Source organism: Zygosaccharomyces rouxii, assembly GCF_000026365.1.
Source record: "Zygosaccharomyces rouxii strain CBS732 chromosome E complete sequence".
Lineage (NCBI taxonomy): Eukaryota > Fungi > Ascomycota > Saccharomycetes > Saccharomycetales > Saccharomycetaceae > Zygosaccharomyces > Zygosaccharomyces rouxii.
The window spans coordinates 482,365-504,308 of NC_012994.1; the positions used below are offsets into that span (position 1 = coordinate 482,365).

General features: G+C 40.0%; 15 protein-coding genes and 1 non-coding gene across 16 annotated transcripts; 8 read left to right on the forward strand and 8 right to left on the reverse strand.

Moving 5' to 3' along the window:
- Positions 1 to 50: 50 nt before the first annotated feature.
- On the reverse strand, positions 51 to 1,193 carry MAC1 (Mac1p; the record flags this gene model as incomplete). The annotated part of the gene is made up of 1 exon (XM_002499153.1): positions 51 to 1,193. The coding sequence occupies one exon, from the start codon at positions 1,191 to 1,193 to the stop codon at positions 51 to 53; it is 1,143 nt and encodes a 380-aa protein (XP_002499198.1).
- A 445-nt stretch (positions 1,194 to 1,638) lies between these two features.
- UBC7 (E2 ubiquitin-conjugating protein UBC7) lies at positions 1,639 to 2,136 on the forward strand (the record flags this gene model as incomplete). The annotated part of the gene is made up of 1 exon (XM_002499154.1): positions 1,639 to 2,136. One exon carries the CDS (start codon positions 1,639 to 1,641, stop codon positions 2,134 to 2,136), a length of 498 nt encoding a protein of 165 aa, XP_002499199.1.
- Positions 2,137 to 2,371: 235 nt separating this feature from the next.
- On the forward strand, positions 2,372 to 3,733 carry DCW1 (putative mannan endo-1,6-alpha-mannosidase; the record flags this gene model as incomplete). The annotated part of the gene is made up of 1 exon (XM_002499155.1): positions 2,372 to 3,733. One exon carries the CDS (start codon positions 2,372 to 2,374, stop codon positions 3,731 to 3,733), a length of 1,362 nt encoding a protein of 453 aa, XP_002499200.1.
- Positions 3,734 to 3,835: 102 nt separating this feature from the next.
- On the reverse strand, positions 3,836 to 5,419 carry ANR2 (Anr2p; the record flags this gene model as incomplete). The annotated part of the gene is made up of 1 exon (XM_002499156.1): positions 3,836 to 5,419. The coding sequence occupies one exon, from the start codon at positions 5,417 to 5,419 to the stop codon at positions 3,836 to 3,838; it is 1,584 nt and encodes a 527-aa protein (XP_002499201.1).
- Positions 5,420 to 5,556: 137 nt separating this feature from the next.
- On the forward strand, positions 5,557 to 5,913 carry BLI1 (Bli1p; the record flags this gene model as incomplete). Its single annotated transcript, XM_002499157.1, has 1 exon — positions 5,557 to 5,913. The coding sequence occupies one exon, from the start codon at positions 5,557 to 5,559 to the stop codon at positions 5,911 to 5,913; it is 357 nt and encodes a 118-aa protein (XP_002499202.1).
- A 22-nt stretch (positions 5,914 to 5,935) lies between these two features.
- MSS1 (Mss1p) lies at positions 5,936 to 7,456 on the reverse strand (the record flags this gene model as incomplete). The annotated part of the gene is made up of 1 exon (XM_002499158.1): positions 5,936 to 7,456. One exon carries the CDS (start codon positions 7,454 to 7,456, stop codon positions 5,936 to 5,938), a length of 1,521 nt encoding a protein of 506 aa, XP_002499203.1.
- A 173-nt stretch (positions 7,457 to 7,629) lies between these two features.
- ZYRO0E06468r lies at positions 7,630 to 7,702 on the reverse strand. Its single transcript has one exon. It is a non-coding gene; the product is annotated as a tRNA-Ala (tRNA).
- Positions 7,703 to 8,690: 988 nt separating this feature from the next.
- MRPL3 (mitochondrial 54S ribosomal protein mL44) lies at positions 8,691 to 9,833 on the forward strand (the record flags this gene model as incomplete). Its single annotated transcript, XM_002499159.1, has 1 exon — positions 8,691 to 9,833. One exon carries the CDS (start codon positions 8,691 to 8,693, stop codon positions 9,831 to 9,833), a length of 1,143 nt encoding a protein of 380 aa, XP_002499204.1.
- A 198-nt stretch (positions 9,834 to 10,031) lies between these two features.
- On the forward strand, positions 10,032 to 10,814 carry CSI1 (Csi1p; the record flags this gene model as incomplete). Its single annotated transcript, XM_002499160.1, has 1 exon — positions 10,032 to 10,814. The coding sequence occupies one exon, from the start codon at positions 10,032 to 10,034 to the stop codon at positions 10,812 to 10,814; it is 783 nt and encodes a 260-aa protein (XP_002499205.1).
- PEX12 (ubiquitin-protein ligase peroxin 12) lies at positions 10,811 to 11,959 on the reverse strand (the record flags this gene model as incomplete). The annotated part of the gene is made up of 1 exon (XM_002499161.1): positions 10,811 to 11,959. The coding sequence occupies one exon, from the start codon at positions 11,957 to 11,959 to the stop codon at positions 10,811 to 10,813; it is 1,149 nt and encodes a 382-aa protein (XP_002499206.1).
- A 190-nt stretch (positions 11,960 to 12,149) lies between these two features.
- On the reverse strand, positions 12,150 to 13,235 carry FBA1 (fructose-bisphosphate aldolase FBA1; the record flags this gene model as incomplete). Its single annotated transcript, XM_002499162.1, has 1 exon — positions 12,150 to 13,235. The coding sequence occupies one exon, from the start codon at positions 13,233 to 13,235 to the stop codon at positions 12,150 to 12,152; it is 1,086 nt and encodes a 361-aa protein (XP_002499207.1).
- Positions 13,236 to 13,934: 699 nt separating this feature from the next.
- On the forward strand, positions 13,935 to 15,305 carry ZYRO0E06578g (putative methyltransferase; the record flags this gene model as incomplete). The annotated part of the gene is made up of 1 exon (XM_002499163.1): positions 13,935 to 15,305. One exon carries the CDS (start codon positions 13,935 to 13,937, stop codon positions 15,303 to 15,305), a length of 1,371 nt encoding a protein of 456 aa, XP_002499208.1.
- An 84-nt stretch (positions 15,306 to 15,389) lies between these two features.
- On the reverse strand, positions 15,390 to 16,748 carry MPE1 (cleavage polyadenylation factor subunit MPE1; the record flags this gene model as incomplete). Its single annotated transcript, XM_002499164.1, has 1 exon — positions 15,390 to 16,748. One exon carries the CDS (start codon positions 16,746 to 16,748, stop codon positions 15,390 to 15,392), a length of 1,359 nt encoding a protein of 452 aa, XP_002499209.1.
- Positions 16,749 to 16,952: 204 nt separating this feature from the next.
- TOA2 (transcription initiation factor IIA subunit gamma) lies at positions 16,953 to 17,321 on the forward strand (the record flags this gene model as incomplete). Its single annotated transcript, XM_002499165.1, has 1 exon — positions 16,953 to 17,321. The coding sequence occupies one exon, from the start codon at positions 16,953 to 16,955 to the stop codon at positions 17,319 to 17,321; it is 369 nt and encodes a 122-aa protein (XP_002499210.1).
- Positions 17,322 to 17,608: 287 nt separating this feature from the next.
- Positions 17,609 to 18,718, forward strand: TAP42 (Tap42p; the record flags this gene model as incomplete). The annotated part of the gene is made up of 1 exon (XM_002499166.1): positions 17,609 to 18,718. One exon carries the CDS (start codon positions 17,609 to 17,611, stop codon positions 18,716 to 18,718), a length of 1,110 nt encoding a protein of 369 aa, XP_002499211.1.
- Positions 18,719 to 18,774: 56 nt separating this feature from the next.
- Positions 18,775 to 21,867, reverse strand: NUP120 (Nup120p; the record flags this gene model as incomplete). Its single annotated transcript, XM_002499167.1, has 1 exon — positions 18,775 to 21,867. The coding sequence occupies one exon, from the start codon at positions 21,865 to 21,867 to the stop codon at positions 18,775 to 18,777; it is 3,093 nt and encodes a 1,030-aa protein (XP_002499212.1).
- Positions 21,868 to 21,944: the final 77 nt, after the last annotated feature.

Below are 21,944 nucleotides of genomic sequence, written 5' to 3' on the forward strand. Positions count from 1 at the left end.
GAATTTCAAATTTTTATTTATTTAACTAAAGAAAACGATATTATTAATATTTACAGTGCAAAGAGCGATTGGGGAACACTTGCGACGTTTGCATTGGCATCTGCCAACTGATGCTCATAAATGGAAACGATTCTTTCGAACCAGCCGATTATGTCTAACGATTCCAACTGAGAATCTCCCATAAGAGGTATGTGTAGCTTGAGAAAATCCCACCAGTATTGGGACGGTATTAGTTTGCCCTTGTAAACAATATTAGTCTTACGCCTTAGAGGTGCGTTGAGTAATCCCGTTAGTAGCAATTTGTTGAATGACATATTTTCACAAGGATGATCAGGGCATGATTCACACTCACAATCTTCCGGCGGACAGTTGCATGAGCCTGTACCCACCATCATTGGATTTGATAGTTGAGCTTCCCCCATGTTAGTTAGAGGAACACCACTCCTTTGGATGTACGAGCTTAATTCTTCTTCATTTCTGTGAAGCAGACAATTGGCGCATACACAGTGACCTTCCTCGCAGGAGCACTGTGTACTTAGAAATAGACCCTTGTGAGTTAAAAGTTCCACCATCTGCTTTGGATCCGCATTCAGTGCAAACGGATCCTTGGAGTTAAAGTCGTTCTGCGGTACATTTTCCATGGGAAAGGCGCTATCTGCTGAAGGTACTAGCGGTGCTGTAGGTGGTAGTGGAGTCTCAAGAGCAGGCTCTACCTTTGTAATGTCTTCCTTGGATTTTTTATTATTTTTACCACAACCACATGAACTAGGTTCCCTTTCATTAACCAAATGCATTCGCAGGAAGTCCTTTTCAGAAATGTATTTGAAAGGCGGATGAGGTTTATCTGAACCATCTTGAGGCTTAGCATCATTCTCCACAATAATTTGCAGATTTCCATCAGCCAAAATAGCCCTCTGAGTTTTTCTAGTCCTTAGGAATAAAATTGGTTGGCGGTTCATCTTTTCACATTCATTTTTAGAGTCACTATAACATTTGTCACACGACGGCGAACTTTCATCCGGTGTAACTTGAGAATCTGTTTCCACGATGATAACTTTTCTAATATCCATAGATGCATGTCTACCTCTACTGCGAACTTTTACCAACATTCTATCCGTGTGTCTACATGTTGAAGATCTGTGTCCCCTGATACACGACGCACAGGCATACTTCTCGCTGTCAAAGATTATCATAATGACTTTCCGAACCTCTGTACTTGTAACACACTCTGGAAACCACCCCAAATGGGCTCCTGTTTAAATCTAAATCTCTTGGGTCTGTAGTTTCATCTTCGAGGTTCATCGCATGGTCTTCTTGACTAAAGAACTTCGTAAGGACACCAGACGAAATATCACGTGAATTGACGTTTAAAGGCTTATAGGTCTCCAAGTATTGCTTGGAATGCCATGATATTGGTATGACTCGATTCCTCGTAATGATTTGTATCTTTTAGAGACTCTCTTAGCTTTTATAAGTCCCAGTTCCCCTGTTCTTTTCTCTTAGTTTCCTAATTTCTCTTTTAAGTTTTCCACTTAGTAAAATATATATCAGAAAAGGTACTCGAAGAGGCCACCAACATAACTTCCATTCAATACTATAGGGAACAACGAAAGAAACCTAGAATATTCCCCTTCGACGATGTCAAAGACTGCTCAAAAACGTCTACTCAAGGAACTACAGCAACTCATGAAGGATTCCTCAACTGGAATCGTGGCGGGACCACGTTCAGAGAACGATCTGTTTGTTTGGGATTGTTTGATCCAAGGTCCGCCAGATACCCCTTATGAAGGTGGTATTTTCAACGCTAAGCTAGAATTCCCAAAGGATTATCCACTGTCGCCTCCAAAGCTTACATTTACCCCAAGTATTCTGCATCCAAATATATACCACAATGGTGAAGTTTGCATTTCTATTCTACACTCGCCAGGTGATGATCCAAACATGTACGAATTGGCTGAAGAACGCTGGTCACCAGTACAGAGCGTAGAAAAGATTCTTTTAAGTGTTATGAGTATGCTAAGTGAACCTAATGTCGAGTCAGGCGCGAATGTGGATGCCTGCATTCTTTGGAGGGATAACAGACCGGAGTTCGAACTTCAAGTTAAGAGATCAATACTACAGTCTCTAGGGTTCTAAGCGAACCCTGCTTACTAGCTTCAATGGAGCTGCTAGAAGCCCTCAGTTTGAAATGGGGCCCTTTGTATAGACCCGCGATGACCCGTATATTGCGATTATAGTGCCTAGTTATAGTACAAGGACGCGAAACGTAAATATAGATATCAACATGAACAACAACGTTTAGAAAGAACCACAGCCAAGTGACGAGGACTTCTGGAAGTACGAAGGTGTTACTTGTGCAATTGAGAAGGATATGCTACTGTGTAAACTTTGGGTTTTTGGATTTCTGGCTTCCTGGTTTCCCTCGGCGTCAGCACTTGATATTGATCTGAACGACTTCAAGACTTTACAAAATGCTTCAGCACTAGTTGCCAAGGGTCTTATGGATTACTACACGGGTGACCAATATGGTCAGACTATTGGTATGTTTTCTTGGCCGTACTATTGGTGGGAAGCAGGTGGTGCCTGGAATACATTGATTGATTACTGGTTTTACATGAAGAATGATACTTATAACGATAAAGTGACAGAAGCACTGCTCTACCAAAGTGGTGATAATCATGATTATGTTCCGTTGAATCAATCTACTGTGGAAGGTAATGATGATCAAGCCTTTTGGGGGATTGCAGTGTTGAATGCTGCTGAAAGAAAATTCCCTAATCCGCCTGATGATCAACCACAATGGCTTTATTTAGGGCAAGCTGTTTTCAATACAATGGCTTTGCGTTGGGATACTGCAACTTGTGGTGGTGGATTACGTTGGCAAATTTTTACGTGGAACACTGGTTATGATTATAAGAATACGGTTTCCAATGGTGCTCTTTTCCACATTGCTGCTAGATTGGCATATTTTACAGGTAACAGTAGTTATGTAGATTGGGCTGAAAGAGTTTATGATTGGATGCATGACGTTAAATTAATTGAACCAGAAAATGATGATAATAAATACGTTTATGACGGTGTGGACGTATCAAATAATTGTAGCGGACCTGTGACGAGAATCGTTTGGACCTATAACCATGGTTTAGTACTATCAGGTTGTGCCTACCTTTACAAAGAGACTGGTGATAAAATATGGTACAATAGATCAAAAGCTTTCCTAGAAACTGCTGCAAAGCTCTTTTACAATGACAGTATTCTTTATGAATACAGTTGTCAACAGTCTAAGACTTGTAATGTAGATCAAAGATCTTTCAAATCATATTATTCCACATTTTTGGCCGCTACTGCACAGCTCATACCAGATTTTAGAGAACAAATCATGAAAGTGGTCAACGCAACTGCTTATGCTGCGGCTCAAGCCTGTGTTGGTGGTTATGATGGCCATACTTGTGGTATAAACTGGAATCAAAAAGGTTGGGATGGTCAATACGGTTTAGGTGAACAGATGGCTGCGTTGGAGGCACTTGTGGTCACACAGGCGATGAATAAACCCGCTCCTTACAATAGTACTAATGGTGGTAACTCTACCGGTGATGGTGCAGCAGGTACCCAAACGGCACCAACTAACCTGAAGCCATTGCATATTACAGCTGGATCAAGAGCAGGAGCAGGTATTATTACCTGTGTCGTTGGGTTCTCTATCATTGCATCATTTTTATGGTTGGTGATGTGAAAAGATCACAAGAAGGATAAAACACGCCATTCGATTCTTACATATATCGTCCGTATTCTTTTTCATTTTATCATATATTATAAAATTTGTTTGAAACATCGATCAACAAGCAGCTCCATATAGGTCACCAGTGACTTCTAAGGTTCTGTGGAACCATTTATGAGCAATTTCTTCGATAAACTTATGATCTTGTGCACTGAAGCTGTCTAAATCCATTGCAACAAGTTCAGCAGATGGTAACTGTACAACTTCATCTGAACCACAAACTTCCTTGGATTCAAAGATCTCTTTTAATTTTTGGAATAGTGCCATTGTTCTCCCGTGGAAATATTCCAATGCTCCTAAGATCAGAGCTAGTTCGCTTTCACCGATAGGCCCTGCGGGAATGCTGTTCGTCTCTTCATGATAGGATGGTTTTAAATAACCTGCAGTAACCCACCAGTAAAATCCATCTATAATATATTGGGACCAAGAGAGAGGTTCAATCATTTTTAAAAAATTCTGTCTCTCTGTTACAGAGAGTTCTTCACCAAATAATTCCTTGTAAAGAACTTGTACTGAGTGTAAGTCGTGGGGAGTAGCCCTTATTAGCTGTTCTTGGTTATCGTATAATTTCGGTATATCCACAAAATAGGACTCTTCAACTTCTCCTGGAATCTTCATTACTTTATCATACAGTTCTGGCTTGCTTAACAGAATTTCATCGCTGGTGCATGCAATGTACCCATTTGGCTTTCTATTCTCTGAATTTGCTCTAGAGACTTCTTTGGACATTCTGTCTATGTCACAGACACCCAAAGTATACAAGGGTGTCACGTAATGGCCTTCACTTTTATTAAATTTTGAGGTTTGTGGGAACAGTGAAATGACTGACAGACAGTAACAAAGAGCATTACATTTTTCGAAAGATCCACTTGGGGGATTTAAGATTAAAATTCTTTCATTCAACAAGCATGATCTCCACAATGGGAAGATAAGAGGTCCTAATTTTCTTAACCAGTATAGCAAATATTCAAGCATATGAGGTTTAGCCTGTGGTGCATCCGAACTTAACAATTCTTGGCCAGTGTATGCCGCTGCAGCTAAACGGTCCAAGACTGGTGATAGAGAATCGACAGTTTTACCACTATTGTAGGTCTCGAAAAACTGATCAAAAATATCAAAATTCTCAAGAGTACCACGGTTGAACCATTGGCATAATAATTGCTCTAAATCATCCACATATTCATTAGCGCTTGAAAATTCATCTGCCTTCCAATCTTGGTTCCTAGCATATTGCGTAGAATCGAAATCCACAACGACACCAAGTGCATACATCTTCACTCTGCTCCTATCAATTTGACCGACCCCTTTTGACAATTCTTGGCCATTTTGTTTGAAATATGCCACACCGTTGTAATGTCCATCTTCGCCTTCCTTTTCACCTTTGGGTATAACGAAATTAATCACATCATCAATCACTTCATGTACACCAGATGGCATGGATTTGAATTCAATATCCTCTAGGTTCACCTTCTTTTCAAACCCATCGCTATGACGTGCCCACACAAGCACATTCCCCTTCTTTACTTCAAAGTTACAAAGGAACATGCAACTAATAGGGACTCTATGAGCAGACCTCAGGGACGACTGGGCTCTCTCGAGCGGTGAGTTAGATCTTTCGCTACTAAATGATTTGGAAGCCATTATCCTTGACGTTTTTGTCTCTTGTTTCCCTTTTTACAGTTGAAGGTTGTAGTGATTCAATCTTTAAAGGTTCCTTTTACAAAACGTTATACTCACGCATGCACAGTTGAGGACCGTAAAGTCATACTAGAAAATTCATGAGAGATCAGGAAAGGACACTCAATCAAGACGTTGAACGTTGTATTAATGTGCTACAGGATTTCTTGGATACAGGATCTGCCAAGGCGATTTCAGTATTCAGTAACAAGACTAGTGAAAATGAGGATTGGTTAGAAGAGATACGAGTCAAATATCGAATCAAAGATAACGATGAGTTGCAAGCCATAAAGATGTTAAAGCAGAAGAGATTAGATCAATTGGAAGCGTTGGAAAGTAAAGTCGATTACTACGAGAAATTATGTGACGAATTGGAAGAATTTCAAGATGAGATGGAGGTGAAGGCTAAGCTCGAACAAAATAGACGTTCGAGGTTTGACAGTATGACTAGGAAATGATACTATTTACTTATGGATTCCTTCATTTGCCTACACAGAAATTGGCGAACACCACCCCAAGGACTTCTTCAATGCCCACGGCATCACCGGTTATCTTGCCAATACCATCAGCGGCGTGGCTCAAATGTTCAGAGGCCATTACTACGTCGTAAGAATCACCACCTATTTCTGAGTCTGTGGTGACGAAGAAACTGTCAATCCCATATAGGACGTCAGAATGCAGTATTTCCTTGACTCTTCGAGATGCTATGATTGGATCAGACTCATCTGAAGTCTCAGATAATCTTTGGAATATTTGTGTCAATTGTTTAACCAATGGCTCTATACCTTCTTGAGTCTTACATGACACGGTGATTATAGGAAATTTGTCTCCAAATTTTTCCCTTAGTGCATCCATTACCGACTTGGATTGGTTCTCATCCGTCAAAAGATCTTGTTTGTTAACAATAATTACGAATTCCTTACCTTCTTTGTACATGGATTGAATCATTTGCGTCAAATCTTCGTTGATGAGTGGTTTGTTCAAAGGATCAACTATGAGTAAGCATAGGTCGCATTGCTCACTTTTCTTTATTGCCCTTTCGATGCCCAATAATTCAATTTCGTCTGAACTGTGAGATCTTATTCCGGCAGTATCGGATATGGTTACCTTGTATCCATTGACATCTATGGAGGCCTCAACTGTGTCTCTAGTGGTGCCTGGTGTGTGACTAATGATAGATACGTCGTCATTACTTATGCTGTTAATCAAAGATGATTTACCTGCGTTTGGAGGTCCCAAAAGAACAACTTTAACCCCACTTTGCAAAATACTAGTTTTTTCGATTTTTTGAATAAATTGATTGATTTCTTGCTTTAGTTGGACCATGTTATGTTTAACAAGTTGGAGCAGGTTATTTGTGTCTTCAATCTCTGTATCTTCACCGAAATCAATGATGGCGGTCAGTTGAGCAATATTATTAACGATTTTATCCCTCCAAAGCATGAAAAGATTCTTATTCATACCATTGAAACTGGATAATGCACATCGACGTTGAGTTTCAGTTTCTGCATCGATCAATTCTCGTATACCTTCCACTTCTATCAAATCGATTTTCCCATTTTGAAATGCTCTTTGTGTAAATTCACCTGGAAGTGCATATCTTATTTCAATCCCTGAATTTCTATCATTTAATGATCCAATTGCGTTTAAAACACTACCTGTCACTGCTTTACCACCATGAATATGTAATTCTAGTAAATCTTCCCCTGTATAACTTTTAGGAGAATCAAAGAATAATGTCAATGCCTTATCTAAGAGATTCTTACCAGGTCCATACAAATTCCTTAGAAGGGTTCTTCTGTGTATTAATTTCTTTTCTGAATTGTTTAATTGGTGATAAACGTATTTCGAATGGGTTCCGGATATTCTCACCACAGCTATGGCTGATTTAGTTCCAGGTGCCGTTGATAATGCATATATGGTGGGAAGGTATGCTGTTGCCAGTTGGCTTTGGTATCGTAGCTGAGATTTAGCTAAAAAAGGTGAAAGTTTCCATAACATCTATCAAAAAGGATAGTGAACTGTGGAACCGCCTTGCTTTATTGAATTTTGTAGTGATCTATGGGCAGATTGCGGCAAGCATTTCACTCACCAGACCTCATCTCATCTCATCTCTTTCCATTTATGTCATCATCTCTTGTAAGAGTGCGAAGTCATTGGACTCGAAAAAAATATGGACAAGTCCGGATTCGAACCGAAGACCTCCCCCATGCTAAGGGGGCGCGCTACCAACTACGCCACATGCCCTTGTTAGAACTTGGAATTCTTTCTTAAGCTGTTCAAGTACAATGTGATATTTGGTCATGTTCTGGGATAAATCATCTTCCTATGGACGACTGCTCAAATTATATTATACCATTGGAATGGTTCCTATTAATCCAGTGCTTTTCCTTTTTATTTGGATTATATCATTTGTTTTGTTTGGTCGGTTTGGTTGTGTTTGTTGAAAAGAGATATTGAAGATCAAAACGTTAATCCGTCTTGATAGCAGTGTTAACATACTAGAATTGCTTGTTCTTTTAAATAGTCTTTTAAAAGCTTCTAACTCCTCTTATCGATGAATAGCTATACAGAATAGTTAATATCAAATTCCCCAGAAACTACTTACTTAGCTAGTTTATTTACATTAACAAGTCTTCGGATTACAACCGAATTCTTACAATTGATTTAGTTAGCTTCAGAAAAGCTATTTCTTATCCAGACATCAATTATTATCAAGCTCTTCTATAATATTCACCCGAATTGAAGTGGTAGGCTAAAATTCCATGCTTTTTTCATATTTTATGAGTATATATTTTTAAAATACTCTATCTAAATTATCCCATTATTGTGCCGCCGATGTCTAAGAAAACACGCATAGCAAGAAGATTGGAGGAGCTTAACTAAAATGCTTAAGTCAGTTGAAGAACATACTGAGGCAAGCTACCAATGAATTAGCCGCTGAACTTTTTCATTATGGAGAATTGAAAAATGATGTTACCCGCCTTTAGCTGAAAATTTTCATCGTCTCGAGGTAGCGAAGTGGAAGAGCTATTGGTATTGAAAAATTGAAGAGCTCATTAAGGCATATTGATAGATACAAGAGGGATCATTCGGTTAATAGTGTTTACTGCCTACGCTTTCGAAATCTGCAATTCCGCAGTGGTAATTCCATTATACTGATTTCGTGCTTCTATCCATCTAGAATTAGCCCTCGTTTAAAGAAGGATAGGCATTGTTTGAATAAACCATTATAATGTCCCAACTGTCAAGTTTGACGAGACATGTGGCCGCCAGTAGATGCATGGTCACTCGTCTTGCAGTTAATGGTAGATCAAGATCGTTACCACTTGGGAGGAGATTCAATTCAACGGTTTCTGACCGAATCTCATCATCGTCATCGTCATCATCATTGAAATCAAATGCAGTGGAGTTGAGCAAATATAAGAATTATTATAAGGAATTGAAACAGATAATTGAAAATGTTCCTGAAGATATAGCATCTAAATCCCCTGAATTGGTTACTTTGCACAAGAGACTTCAATTGCCCAAAGAATTCCAATTGTCAGTTTTATCCAGATGTCTAACTTGTCGCTCATCACATTTACCCAATGAAATCAGTAATCCAAAACTTGGCTCAGCATTTAGTAGTACGGTACCAACAAACAATTTGTTCGATAATCATGGATTAAATATCTTTGGGAAAAACCTGTTAACATACCACGTTACACGCAAATTAATGACCAAATATCCACGTTTACCGACTGTGATATTGAATGCTGCTGTAGATGCATACATATGTGAAGACGTACTAGCAGGTGTTGGTAAATCTTGGGGTGTTGAAACGGAGAAAACACCAGTGTTGGAAAGATATTTGAAAGAAGAACCAATCCAAATTACGTTGGGTAAATTACGTTTTTACAATAATAGTTTAAATCAAGAAGATGGAATTGAATCAATATCTTCATTGAATTTCTCAGAAAAATCAGCATATTCTTTGGCCATTAGAAGCATAATAGGTGCATTGTGGGCGTGTACACAGGAGACAAATCCTCAATATGCATTCCAATTCATCGACGATCACATTTTAAGCAGAAAACTAGATATCTCTAAAATGTTCCAATTTGAACAACCAACACGAGAGTTGGCCGCCCTTTGTCGCCGTGAAGGGCTCCAGAAACCTGTCTCTAGACTACTAGCAGAATCTGGTAGGCATTCTAAGGCACCTGTATTCATCGTTGGCGTGTTCTCTGGCGATGAAAAATTAGGTGAGGGATTTGGATCGTCGTTGAAAGAGGGTAAGGCAAGGGCCGCTACGGATGCATTGATGAAATGGTACTGTTACGAACCATTGGAAGATCAACACCCAGTGGTAGATCACGGTGCGGTTATCGTATGAACAACATAATTTAAAGACGAAAAAGAAGAAGAAGAAGAAGAAGGAGATGGGATCTCCATGTATATATTTTGACCTTTTCATTTCGAAGTATACTTGTACATATCTTTCAACGGCTTAAGCGATGAATAGTTGAATTTAAAAAACGAATTGCTCGGAATATAGTGCGATACCAGGACGGTAAAAGGTAGTATTGTGGAAATGGATTCTGTTAAATTACATGAGCTATTACTTCTAGAAGTCAACTACCAATATGAGAGTCGATCTGTTGGTGATACCACGAGGCCACCTTTATGTCTACTGCTTTTGGGACTACCTTTAGATGACCACGAGAAGTTTGAAATCCAAAGATCAATTGCAATTCCACTACGGCTGCAAGTGATTAACGATCAAGACGGTCAATTTGTGTATGATCTAGATCAAGTTACCAGAAGAATTAAGCTTGCCAGGGAGACGAATCCCCAATTACAACTATGTGGGATAATGGTGGTTAACGATCAAATATATGATTATGAGAAACCCATTGAGAGTTTAATGCAACATTTCGAAGGCCAAATTGAGTATTTATTTACCTATAAACCTGATTCAAATGCAGAAATGGGTCGCAAATTGAATGGATTCAGTCTTTTACCACAGAGACAACGAATTGGGTATCGATTAATACACGGTAAAGTGAACATCGAAACTCAGAAGATTGACGCCAGTATAAATTCCTCTTTACCTGAGATTTCCGATAGACAGCGTATGGACCAAGAATTGTCATTTGTTCAAAAGCTAACTCAAGAAATTGACAAAATGATTCGCTACTTGGATCTTGCCCAACCGTCAGATGCAGTGCTGAGAAAGATATCGATGCTAGTCTCACAATTGAAGAGAGGCCCTACAACTGACATTGAAGAAATGATTATGAATAAAGAAGGTGAAATTAATGCGCTGCGCACCATTTGTGAACAATGGGAAATGGGGGTCGAACTGGGTGATTAGATAAGAAGTTTCCTTACACCAGTCACCACCTTCCATTTTTGCAACTCCTTATCATAAGTACAACCCAACAGTTTTTTACCCGTTACTGGACATTTCCCCTCGTTATTAGTCAAATGATCTAAGGCACAGGGATAACATGCAGCATAACCTGTCTCCAAAACGCAGGCGTTTTGGATCCTTTGATGACATATTGGGCAGTCTGTACCTGTACTTTTACCTTTACCATCAGTTTTATTATTAGTCCTAGGAATATCTTTATCGATATCGTTTAATTTTCTCTGTAACTTAGCGCCAAGATCCTGTGTAGTCCACCATTGATAGACTCTGAGCATAAATATAAAAGCTGGGAAAAATTGTGACCCCAAGTAAGCTGAAGTATTTCCCACATTAGCTAAAATTCTTTGGAATCGGCTCACTAATGCATAAAGATTTTGCCTTTGAGGTCTGTTGGCTTGACTCACACTCTTGGGTCTTGCGTCCCCTCCGCTTAACGGTAATACAGCCCTTGTATACTCAATCTTGAACAAATATTCCAAAAATGAAACGGATCCAATCCTACCTGCTAGGAACAGCAATTTGGTGAAAAGATCCAAGAGATACCAGCTTTTTTTGAACACTGGATAGACATGCGTGACGAATCTTCTAATCAAATTTCTCTTGTCATTACGTTGCTCTTGGAACGTCGACTGCGCAACCCATTTTGACTCCAACTCGTCCAATCTGTCTTTCAAATAGGGCACTATAACCTTCTGTATGAACACAACCCTCTTTTGACCCTTGGTAAATTGCAACCCAGGGGGCCAAACCTTTGTGTTATTGTTTTTTGCCTGTTTTCTCACTAGAACCTCGTTTGAACAGTTAAACCGCTGTAATCCGTAAAACCTGTCTACAAACGTCGAGTTGTACTCTTTGATATGATGCCACTCCACAATTCCTTTCAATAGCACTTGGAACCATTCTTGAAAATAGTTGTTTATCGCCAGAGTTATCTTATTGGGATGTCTTGCAATCCAGTAGTTGGTTAAGATGTACCTTACAGAAGCCGGTAGAAGAGCATCTATCTCCTGTGACGATACGATTTCAAATATGGTTGGATAGAGTGAGGACGATACCTCACTCGTTGGTAAATTCGAATAGAAACTCATTTGCCCACCGCCCTTTTTTGTAACGACGACGTACACTACTCTACTAACTACATATATGTTGCTTCGTGCAACTTAAAACTAAATCAACAACAAACTTTTACTTGATAAATCTTTCAACTCATTATTAAAATAAATGATAAAACTTCCGTTTACATAAATCAATCATTATACATAAAAGTCATGAAAGAACTTACACAGAGTTAACGGCACGGAAGACCTTTAGAGCAGTGGTAATTCTAGCAGACATGGTCTTTTCACCTTCTCTAACCCAGACTCTTGGGTCGAAGAATTTCTTGTTTGGCTTGTCTGGGCCTTCTGGGTTACCGACAGTGCTCATCAAGTAGTCCTTGTTCTTCAAGACGTAGTCTCTGATACCGGTCAAGTAAGCGTATTGACAGTCAGTGTCCAAGTTGACCTTGACGACACCGTTGTCGATACCAGTTTGGAACTCCTTGTCAGAGGAACCGGAACCACCGTGGAAAACCAAGTACAATGGCTTGGAGCCAGCGGCCTTACCGTCCTTTTCAGCAGCGTACTTTTGGTGGTCACCCAAGATTTGTGGGGACAACACAACGTTACCTGGCTTGTAGACACCGTGGACGTTACCGAAAGCGGCAGCGATGGAGAAGTTTGGAGAGATCTTGGATAGAGCTTCGTGGACGGCGTACACAGTTGGTGGTTGAGTGTACAAAGATTCCTTGTCAACGTGTTCGTTGTTGACACCATCTTCTTCACCACCGGTGATACCGATTTCCATTTCTAACCATTGACCCATAGCGGCCATTCTCTTGAAGTACTTGGCACAGGTTTCAATGTTTTCGTTGTCGGTTTCTTCAGACAAGTCCAACATGTGAGAGGAGAACAATGGTTCACCGTGTTCCTTGAAGTAAGCTTCGTCAGCTTCCAACATACCATCGAACCATGGCAACAACTTCTTAGCACAGTGGTCAGAGTGCAAAACAACTGGGATACCGTAAGCTGGAGCGATAGATCTGATGTATTGAGCAGCAGCGACAGCACCCTTGATGGAAGCGTTTTGGCCTTCGTTAGAGACACCCTTACCAGCGAAGTAAGCAGCACCACCGTTGGAGGTTTGCAAAATGATTGGGGACTTGTTGTCTCTAGCAGCTTCCAAAGAGGAAACGACAGTAGAAGAGGAAGTCACGTTGATAGCTGGGATGGCAAACTTGTGCTCCTTAGCGTAGTCAAACAAGTGACGAACGTCATCACCGACGATAACACCGGCCTTTCTCTTTAGGATAGATTCAACACCCATTATTGCAATTTTAGTCTATATGTGAGTTACTACTATTAATAGCTTGACGTTATAAGGGAAAAATATGATACAACACATAACCTCTATTCTCCTTCTTACCTGAATCCCTCGCCTCTTTATATACCAATAGGAGCAGCCGCCCACGCCCACGTATCTTTCACCCTTACCTCCTCACATTCCACTTATCACTCCGTTTTTCTAGAGGGGAGACGTGACACGCGCCGTTTACGTCAGGAGAGAGTTAGAGACAGTGGAATCCTCGGGGCTTCTCTTTCGAAGAGTGGAAGCTGTAGCAAAACAGCGAAATATTCGTTGGAAAAAAAGTGGAAGTCACGCGTATCGAAAAGAACGACGTGTCAACGGAATCGAGGTGTGTGGGCTCCGGAGTAAGGAGGGGAGAAGAATGAATGGAAGGGAAAGGAAGGACCAGGGAGCCGCGGAGACAGGGGCTCGGCGGCTATACAGGGCTGAATTGGGGAGGCGAGGGGAGGGCACCCGGAGATAGGTGCAGTCACAGCACACGACAAACCCCGGTTTCTTACCCGGCCCTGCTAGGCTGTTGAATTCAATAACATATATATAAGGGGAGAGTGAGGGAGAGGAGCCAAGGGGCCAAGATTCATCTCGAGCTGGCTTGCCTTCCCCGCAAGCTGTATAGAGATACCTTAGTTGCCCTTTGTCTGTCTAAGAGAAGCAAGAATGATAGCGGAAAGATTCAGAACCAGCGATAAGAACACCTTCGGTGAGTATACTGCCCACAGTCGTTGGCCCATCCTTGTCCAGAATGCTGTAGATGACATTGGTGAAGAGTTGAAGAATCACAGCGGGGAGTCTAAGAAGCAAGGTGAGATCATCGAAGCTCAATTGAAGGAACTGCTCGAGGAAGTCAAGAACAATTCAAAATTAAGACCTTTCACACAGCAAGAGACTGCAATTGCCGGCGTGCCCGCTAGTTTTAACGAACATTTAACCGACACGCGCAATGAGGGAGTTACGTGGTTTGATGCCGAATGGTTATTTGCCGAAATTTACATGTACCGTCGTATCAATGTTTTATTCAGGTCTCAACCACTGTGGGCTAAATTCGATATCTTCGACAGGGTTAAGCAGGCGACATTCCATTCGTCATTCCACGGTGTCGTAGAACTGGCACTGCGTTATAAAACGCTAAGTGCTCAATTACGTCAGAATGGCGGGGACAGCGAAGCGCTACAAATTCTGTTCAAGGAATTTATCGACATTTCCCTTTGGGGTAATGCGACTGATCTTTCGCTTTTGACCAATGCCACTTTAGAAGACATCAAATCTATCCAAGGTGCACAGGCCAGGAAAAATGCCGAATCCAAGATCATCGTTGATGACACCACCAAGGCATGGCAAGTTTTGCAGAAGAGCGGACCGGATGCGCGTGTAGATTTCGTTCTCGACAATTCAGGATTTGAACTGTATGCAGATCTGGTGCTTGCCGCATTTTTGATCAATTCCAAATTGGCCAAGCAATGCGTTTTCCACGGTAAGGATATTCCATATATGGTCAGTGATGCTCTCTACAAAGATCTGCTCGCGCTTCTAGACAATATGAAAGATACCAAGTTTTTCCCCGCAGAGGATAGCGCATCTAGAGAAGCCCTCAACGGGTTCGCTCAAGACATTGAAAAATTTCTTGCCAATGGCCAATTGCAATTCCGTGCAAATCCATTTTGGACCACGGAACTAGATTACTGGAACATCGATCCCTCAGAAACCAAATACGGTGGTGCTGAAGTCCACAAGGATTTATCGGAGTCTGATTTGGTGATCTTCAAAGGTGACTTGAATTACAGAAAATTGACAGGTGACAGAAAATGGCCTCGCACTACAGCATGGTCAGAGGCAATTGGTCCCTTGGCCAATAACGGTATTACTCTGTTGAGTTTGAGAACTTGCAAGGCGGACGTCCAAGTCGGGTTATCACAAGGTCTTGACGAAAAATTATCGCAAGAATGGGAGAAAGACCACCCAGGCAAAGGCTCATGGTGGACCAGCAGTGGTAAGTGGGCAGTCATATCTTTCAATTCCTCTTCTCATTAATGACCGTATATACATTCATTCTATTTGATCGTTTACTTAAGAAACCTAAAAAAAAACAGAAAAAAAGAAAAAAAAGTATAATTTCTATTTCTTATCCGGTGACGGTGTGCTACGTGGTGGTGGTGGTGCCATGAATGGCATTGGAGGCGGGAACATCGGAAAGGGCGGCATACCGAATGGAACCGGTGGCATTGGTAACGGTGGTGCTGGTGGTTTCACCTGTGAATCACCATTACCACCACCACTAACGTTACCGTTGGCACCCTCACCATCTGATTTACCGTCGACCTTCAACCTTTTATTTGGCGAGTCCTCTTGCTCGCCGTCGCGCTTATTAGCGCCCAGGTGGCCGCCTTTACCGTCGTCCCTCTCCTTGAGAAACTCTTGCACTTGCTTTGCCTTTTCTTCGTCTTCTACAAGCGAATCTAGTAGTACACCTTCCGCATGGCAGTTCGGGCATACAAAATCACTCTCTAGCAAGGAGTCTTCAAGAGCGGTCTTGGAGAATACTGTGTTGCAACATTTACTCGTCCGTACGGGACCTCTTAGTAAACCTTCTGTCAAAGGACATTTTAGATCTGCTGGTAAATCTTTAAAATGACCCTTCTGCCAAGGATTATCAGTACCATTAATCAGCCTGTTTTGCTGCTTTCTCTGATAATCTTCCCACGACTGCTGGTCTGCCACTTGTACAACGAACTTACCATCATCCGTAACCATGATTTTCCTCTGTGCCATTTCCTCCGGTGACATATTCTCAGAGTCAATTTCAACACTCTTCAAAAACTTCTTGGGGATACCAGTCGTACGCCTAATTCTTTTACCTTCAAAATTTGGATCATTGTTTGTAGGACAATTTTTGATCCAGTGGTCTCTTGCACCACATCTGTAACACATATACCCTGGCGGTGGTGGCCCTTCATTTTCGGCAGCGTTTGGATTATGTGATTTGTAAAAGACAGGCGTTGCCGCAGACATCTCCTGTTGAGTCTGCTCCCATTGATTCTCTTGATTTGCAAACATATTGGCAATTCTTTCCTCTTCTGTGACACCACTGACTGCACCAGCTGCGCTCGTTGAAGAACCGCCGTTGCTCACTGGTTTCTTTTGATAGACTCTGGGTCTACCAGTGACATATCTGGTAGCATTCCCTAGTGCTGCAGTGGCACCACCTCTATGCATACTATGCACTGAAAACGCCTTTACAGCCGGTGATCGCCTTGCAATAACACTGCTGGATCTCGGTATAACTTGGGAGTCGTCTTCGTACTCTTCATTAGTGTCAGGGTTGTAAAGTCTTAGCTGGAAATCCGTACCATCACCAAGCTTATTCTCTTGAATTATCTCTCTTTTCAGATCAAATACCGTCAGCCCTGTACCATCGAACAAAATCCTATCGATATCCTTTTGAGATCTAAACTTGTAGAAAATCGTACTACTCATAATGAAGAGGAACGGTCCAGGGTTCCAAAATGGGCTTCTTCCTTAACTGTTCTTTAAAATTTGGTCAAAGTTCTTCAACTTGACATCAATTTTTCAAGTTGAATGGTTCCTAAGGATGAAAACAAAACTCTTAATAATGGAGGTAAGTTAAGCCAAAGAAAAGATAAGAAGGGTCCGTTAGAATCGCCGATATACTTTTAGACAATGGCAGTACCAGGATATTACGAACTGTATCGAAGAAGCACTGTAGGAAACAGTTTAGTCGATGCATTAGACACAATGATTAGTGACGGTAGAATAGAGGCATCACTAGCGATGCGTGTGCTAGAAACGTTTGATAGGGTAGTAGCAGAGACTCTCAGGGACAATACGCAGTCTAAATTAACAGTAAAGGGGAATTTGGATACCTACGGATTCTGTGACGATGTTTGGACTTTTATAGTGAAAAATTGTCAAGTTACGGTGGAAGGTAGCCATGAAGGTAGTGGACATATGGGTGGTAGCGATGGTCAATCTACTATTGCAGTGGACAAATTGAGAATAGTGGCATGTAATTCAAAACGTAGTGAATAATCAACTGGTGTGAACACCTACGTTTACCATTCTTACTTTATTTGCCTCCCGTCCCTCTATCCATTATAATGATTGATTTGTGTAGCAATAGAAATTCAGAGAATTTAATGTACTAGTTTATTATAATTGATTTGAAATTGATTAATATTGGAATCAATTTTTGTATTATTCATAGCGACGGAAGAATTTTTCAGTTATAAGTTGAACTTATCGTCATTTCAATGGGTTTATATACTTGTGCGTATAACTAGTGCTAAACAAAAGAAAATCTCATCAACACTATTATCATGTCACTGAGTCAAGAGTACGAGTCGTTATTGAGGACTTATCGGGATAAGATCGAACATTCTAGTCTAAGACAGGATACGACTGAGTATCAAAGTTTAGTTACAAAGACTATTGAAAAACTGTTATCATTGAAAAACTCCATCTATGGTGATCTAGCTCTGTTTAGTAGTAATGAAACTGTTGATGACATCTCCACCAAGTCGTTAAAACTGTTATCAATCGATTTCTATCTGGCGTTATTGTTCTCCAGAAAGCAGATGGTTCAATTAAATGATCCTCTGGCAAGACAGAAGATGAAGTTGAAGTTCCTGGAGAAAACTGTTCAGCTGTTCATGCAATTTCTAACCACACTACAAGATTACGAAATTCTGGATCCATTTCTATCTAAAAAGATTGATTCGCTAGAGGATACATATAACCCATCATTACAGGAACTATATCAACAACCTGCCCACGGTGAAGATTTATCAGGAGCTCAAAAGAGAAGACAGCAGAAAATTGAGATGTTTCGCCAGAGTAAAACTATAAACGAAAAACTGGAGTTTATTGAGTCCAAATACAAATCCAATGAAATTAGTAGTGATGATGATGAACAAATGAGAAAACTCTATATTAAAAGACTACAGAGCCATAGTTATCAGGCTTTCAATGAGATGGAACAGATTCTATATGAACTGGAATTATTGAGAAATTTCACCAAATCAGGAGGAGATCCCACAGCTCAACAGCTGGAGCCACCTTCGGAAAGGAATTCAGATAGCGGTAAAGATTCCTCTGGTTATACTGAGAAATTGGAACTGCTGAATAAACCACTCCTCTCAAAACAAGGTAAAGTGTTGAGAAATTTTACCCTCGTAGATAAAAGGACACAACTCCAAAATAAGGTGCGCGGTTATGGTCAATATGGACCAACAATGTCTGTGGAAGAACTCCTACAGAAGGAATTTGAAGAAAATAGAGTTCTTCAAGGTGGTGAAGAAGCTACCAATGAAAATGTTAATGAAGATGACTTGAATTGGCAGGACCAGGAAACCTATAAAGCTCGCCAATGGGATGAATTTAAGGAAAGTGTAGCAAGAGGTAGCGGGAACACTATGAACAGAGGTTGAGGGAAAGAAGACGTAATTTTGTATATATATATATTATTTATGGTTTAAAAATTATTTTAAAGCCTTCGGAGTTCAGCTTTTAGTTCACCTAGTGTTACAATATTACAACCATTGAGCAACCACTGATCTTGTTCATCGTCAAACGTTGATAACGTATTGATTATCAACAGAAAACATTTTCTCTTTGTCTCAGGATCATAACCTGCTTTTTGAACATATTCATAGAGTGCCTCCACTGCTGATCTTTCATGCTTATTAACTACACGGAAACTGTAGAGTTTTTTCAAATTAGTCCAATTATTCTCTCTACTATGTGATAATATGATCTTGTCTATTATTTGGTAATCGTCTGGTGGTAAATATAGTGGACCCTTATCATTAGAATGACACAGTTTTAATAACGTAGCAAAAAATGGCCCACTTTGTTGTGTACTCTCCAAAATTGATCTATAGTAGTTGGTTTTCACTTCTCGTGATAAAACAGGGCTCAATCTTAATACATCGAGAGCTTCGGCAAACATATCGAAATAGAAAAGTAAATCCAAATATTGAACTATTTGAGCCTGTTTGAAATCATGAGGTTCATCAATGCTAATATCTTTCATAGAATATTCGATAGATCTTTTGATAGATTTGAGAGCATATTCATAATTGCCAATATCTGCGAAAAGTAGAGACAATTCGTATTCGAAACTTGAATGCTTGTAAGGAACCGTGAATGAAAAGATCAAAGGTGCCCAGATGCTACTCGAATCGTTGTCTTGAAGTTCTTTCAAACAATCAGGTAAGGAATCTGCAATTGTATCAGGATAATCATGCAAATGGAAATAATCAAATGCTTGACCATATTGCTCACAGGAAAACAAGATTGTCGCTATGAGAAATTCTTGTACTTTATTACCACGAACATGGAATGGCCAACCTACGTTTTGTAACAAAAATTTAGGAGAGAGCAAATTTTGCTTGTTAGAAACACCAGATTCTAAAATGAAGGATTTGTAGAAACCCAAGAAATAGGGACTCATCGATATGGGGCTTTCATAAAATTCAGATAGTGCATATTTCAAATAATTATGCAATTCGGTGTAGGACAGCAGATTTATACCACACCCGTGATCTGTAGTTCTAGTTAACAATTCCTTTGCCAATAATGACTTATCAATGTTGAACAATTCCAAGAAAAGAGATTGTTTAAAATGGTAGTCCAATAGAGATGTAATCTGTTTTTCAAAAGCCGTAAAATCGAAATCTAGGAAGGCAAAAGTTAACAGTATCTGCAAAACAAAGTGACGCTGAATGGTGACTTGTTGACGCAGGCCTTCCAATGTGACCACAGTTGCTAAACTATCCATAGTTATCGAATCCACGAATTCACTGGGGTTAACCACCGAGGGTTCCAAATTGTTTTCAATAAATTCATTCAGTGTAGGGATGATATCAAATGAGCTCAACTCATTGAATAAAAGCTTTAAATTGGAAAGTTCGAATTTGTTTTCAAGGCAAGTTTTGAATATATCGGTAAATTTTTCATTGGGTGATAAATTCCCAGCAACAGCACCACTTACAATTCCAATGAACCTTTCAGAAACATCCTTGAGCACATCCTTAGATATCGTGGAGGAGAACCCATGTAGTGTTTTCAAATATCTAGTTAATTCGTCATCATTTAATTCACTGTGGATGTTATAATAAATATTTTCCAGGGGTGTATTGGTCTTGTAAACTGAATGGTTGTATTTTTGCAAACTGTTAACCAAAATTATCTCATCCCTATAGATTGTCAGAGAAGATACTTCATCAGACTTGCTCTTTAGGTCTTTCAAAACAGTCTCTAAATTGGCCAAATAGTCCATTAATTCTGATTCACCAGGGAGCATTATAATGTTATTTTCATTCAAGATTTTCTGAGCTCTTTCAAAAAGACGTGATTCATAGCGAGATTTCAAATTAAAAAGGCCTTTTTCAGCATCGCTATTGACATTCAAGTCTTGTTCCGATTCAATATCGCTTAGAGATCTATTCGTCGCTTCTATCCATTCATGGGCTTGTAAGTCCTGGTCTAAAATGTTCAAGATCTGTAATTTGCTTACCGTACCACTTTTCCACAATACAACTAGATTAGCGTAACTGTAGGTCAAATTGAGGTCGAGAGGCTTGAGGAGTGTCATATCGACCAGAGACCATATAGAGGAGGAGGAAAGATTGGCGGCAAAGACCCCCTTACTAGTAAAATTAATTCTTCCTCTGCCACCAGGAGTCAAAGTTCCTATTTCAAAGATACCATTCCCAAAGGGAAGATACACCATCAGATAGTTACTGAATAACGACATAAAACGACCAGGGTTTTCATAGGAACTTATATCTACATTTTCAAAATGGTGCTCTTTAGAAAAGTCATAATCTTGTACCAAGCTGAAAGTCGTAATATCCCATATTCTCAAATGACAATGTTGAGTCAAAATGACTAGGTATCTTTGTTCATACAAAATACAGCTGACTGCCTTTTCAGATCTATGAGAATTCCTGCCAGAAAACAAACTAGTAATACTTTGCAAATAAGAATTATCATTGAATAAAATGGGTTCCACGTCAGTATCGTTCAATTGTTTCAATCCGAGCAGTCCACCATCATCCAAAAATGCCACTAAAAATTGGGGTGATACAGAGAACAACAAGTGTGGAACTCTGACGGTGAAATCATAAGGATTGAAAGCCTTAAACCAGTCGTGATCGAGACGTTCGTTTGGAGAAAAGATGTATTTCAACGGCAGCTCAATTAAAAGGTAAATACCGTTTTGCAATATCGTATTAATTAACAGACATCCATTGAATTCTTGAATCGTTAACGTATGGTGTTGATTCATCGTAGGCTCAGGTAAAAATAAATTGATAGTCTTGTTAAAAAGGTTTTTTTCCACAGGATATAGTGTTATAACGGTGTTAGCCATGGACAGATGGTAAGAGATATGATTGCTATTGGAAAGTTCCACAGTAGAGGCGAAACTGCTTCTAATATCATCATCTGAATTTTTAACACCGTGACTTATACCATTTTCTGAGTTTCCAAGGTATAAATTGATAACATTTTCATCAACTGCACTGTCCTTCAATTGAAGTAGATCTGCATCAACTTTAGATAGTAATAGCATGCTAATTCTACTGGATACAATCCAGATAACTTAGTTAACAGCCAGGTGACCTGTGAATTCTCGACAAAGTCAATTTA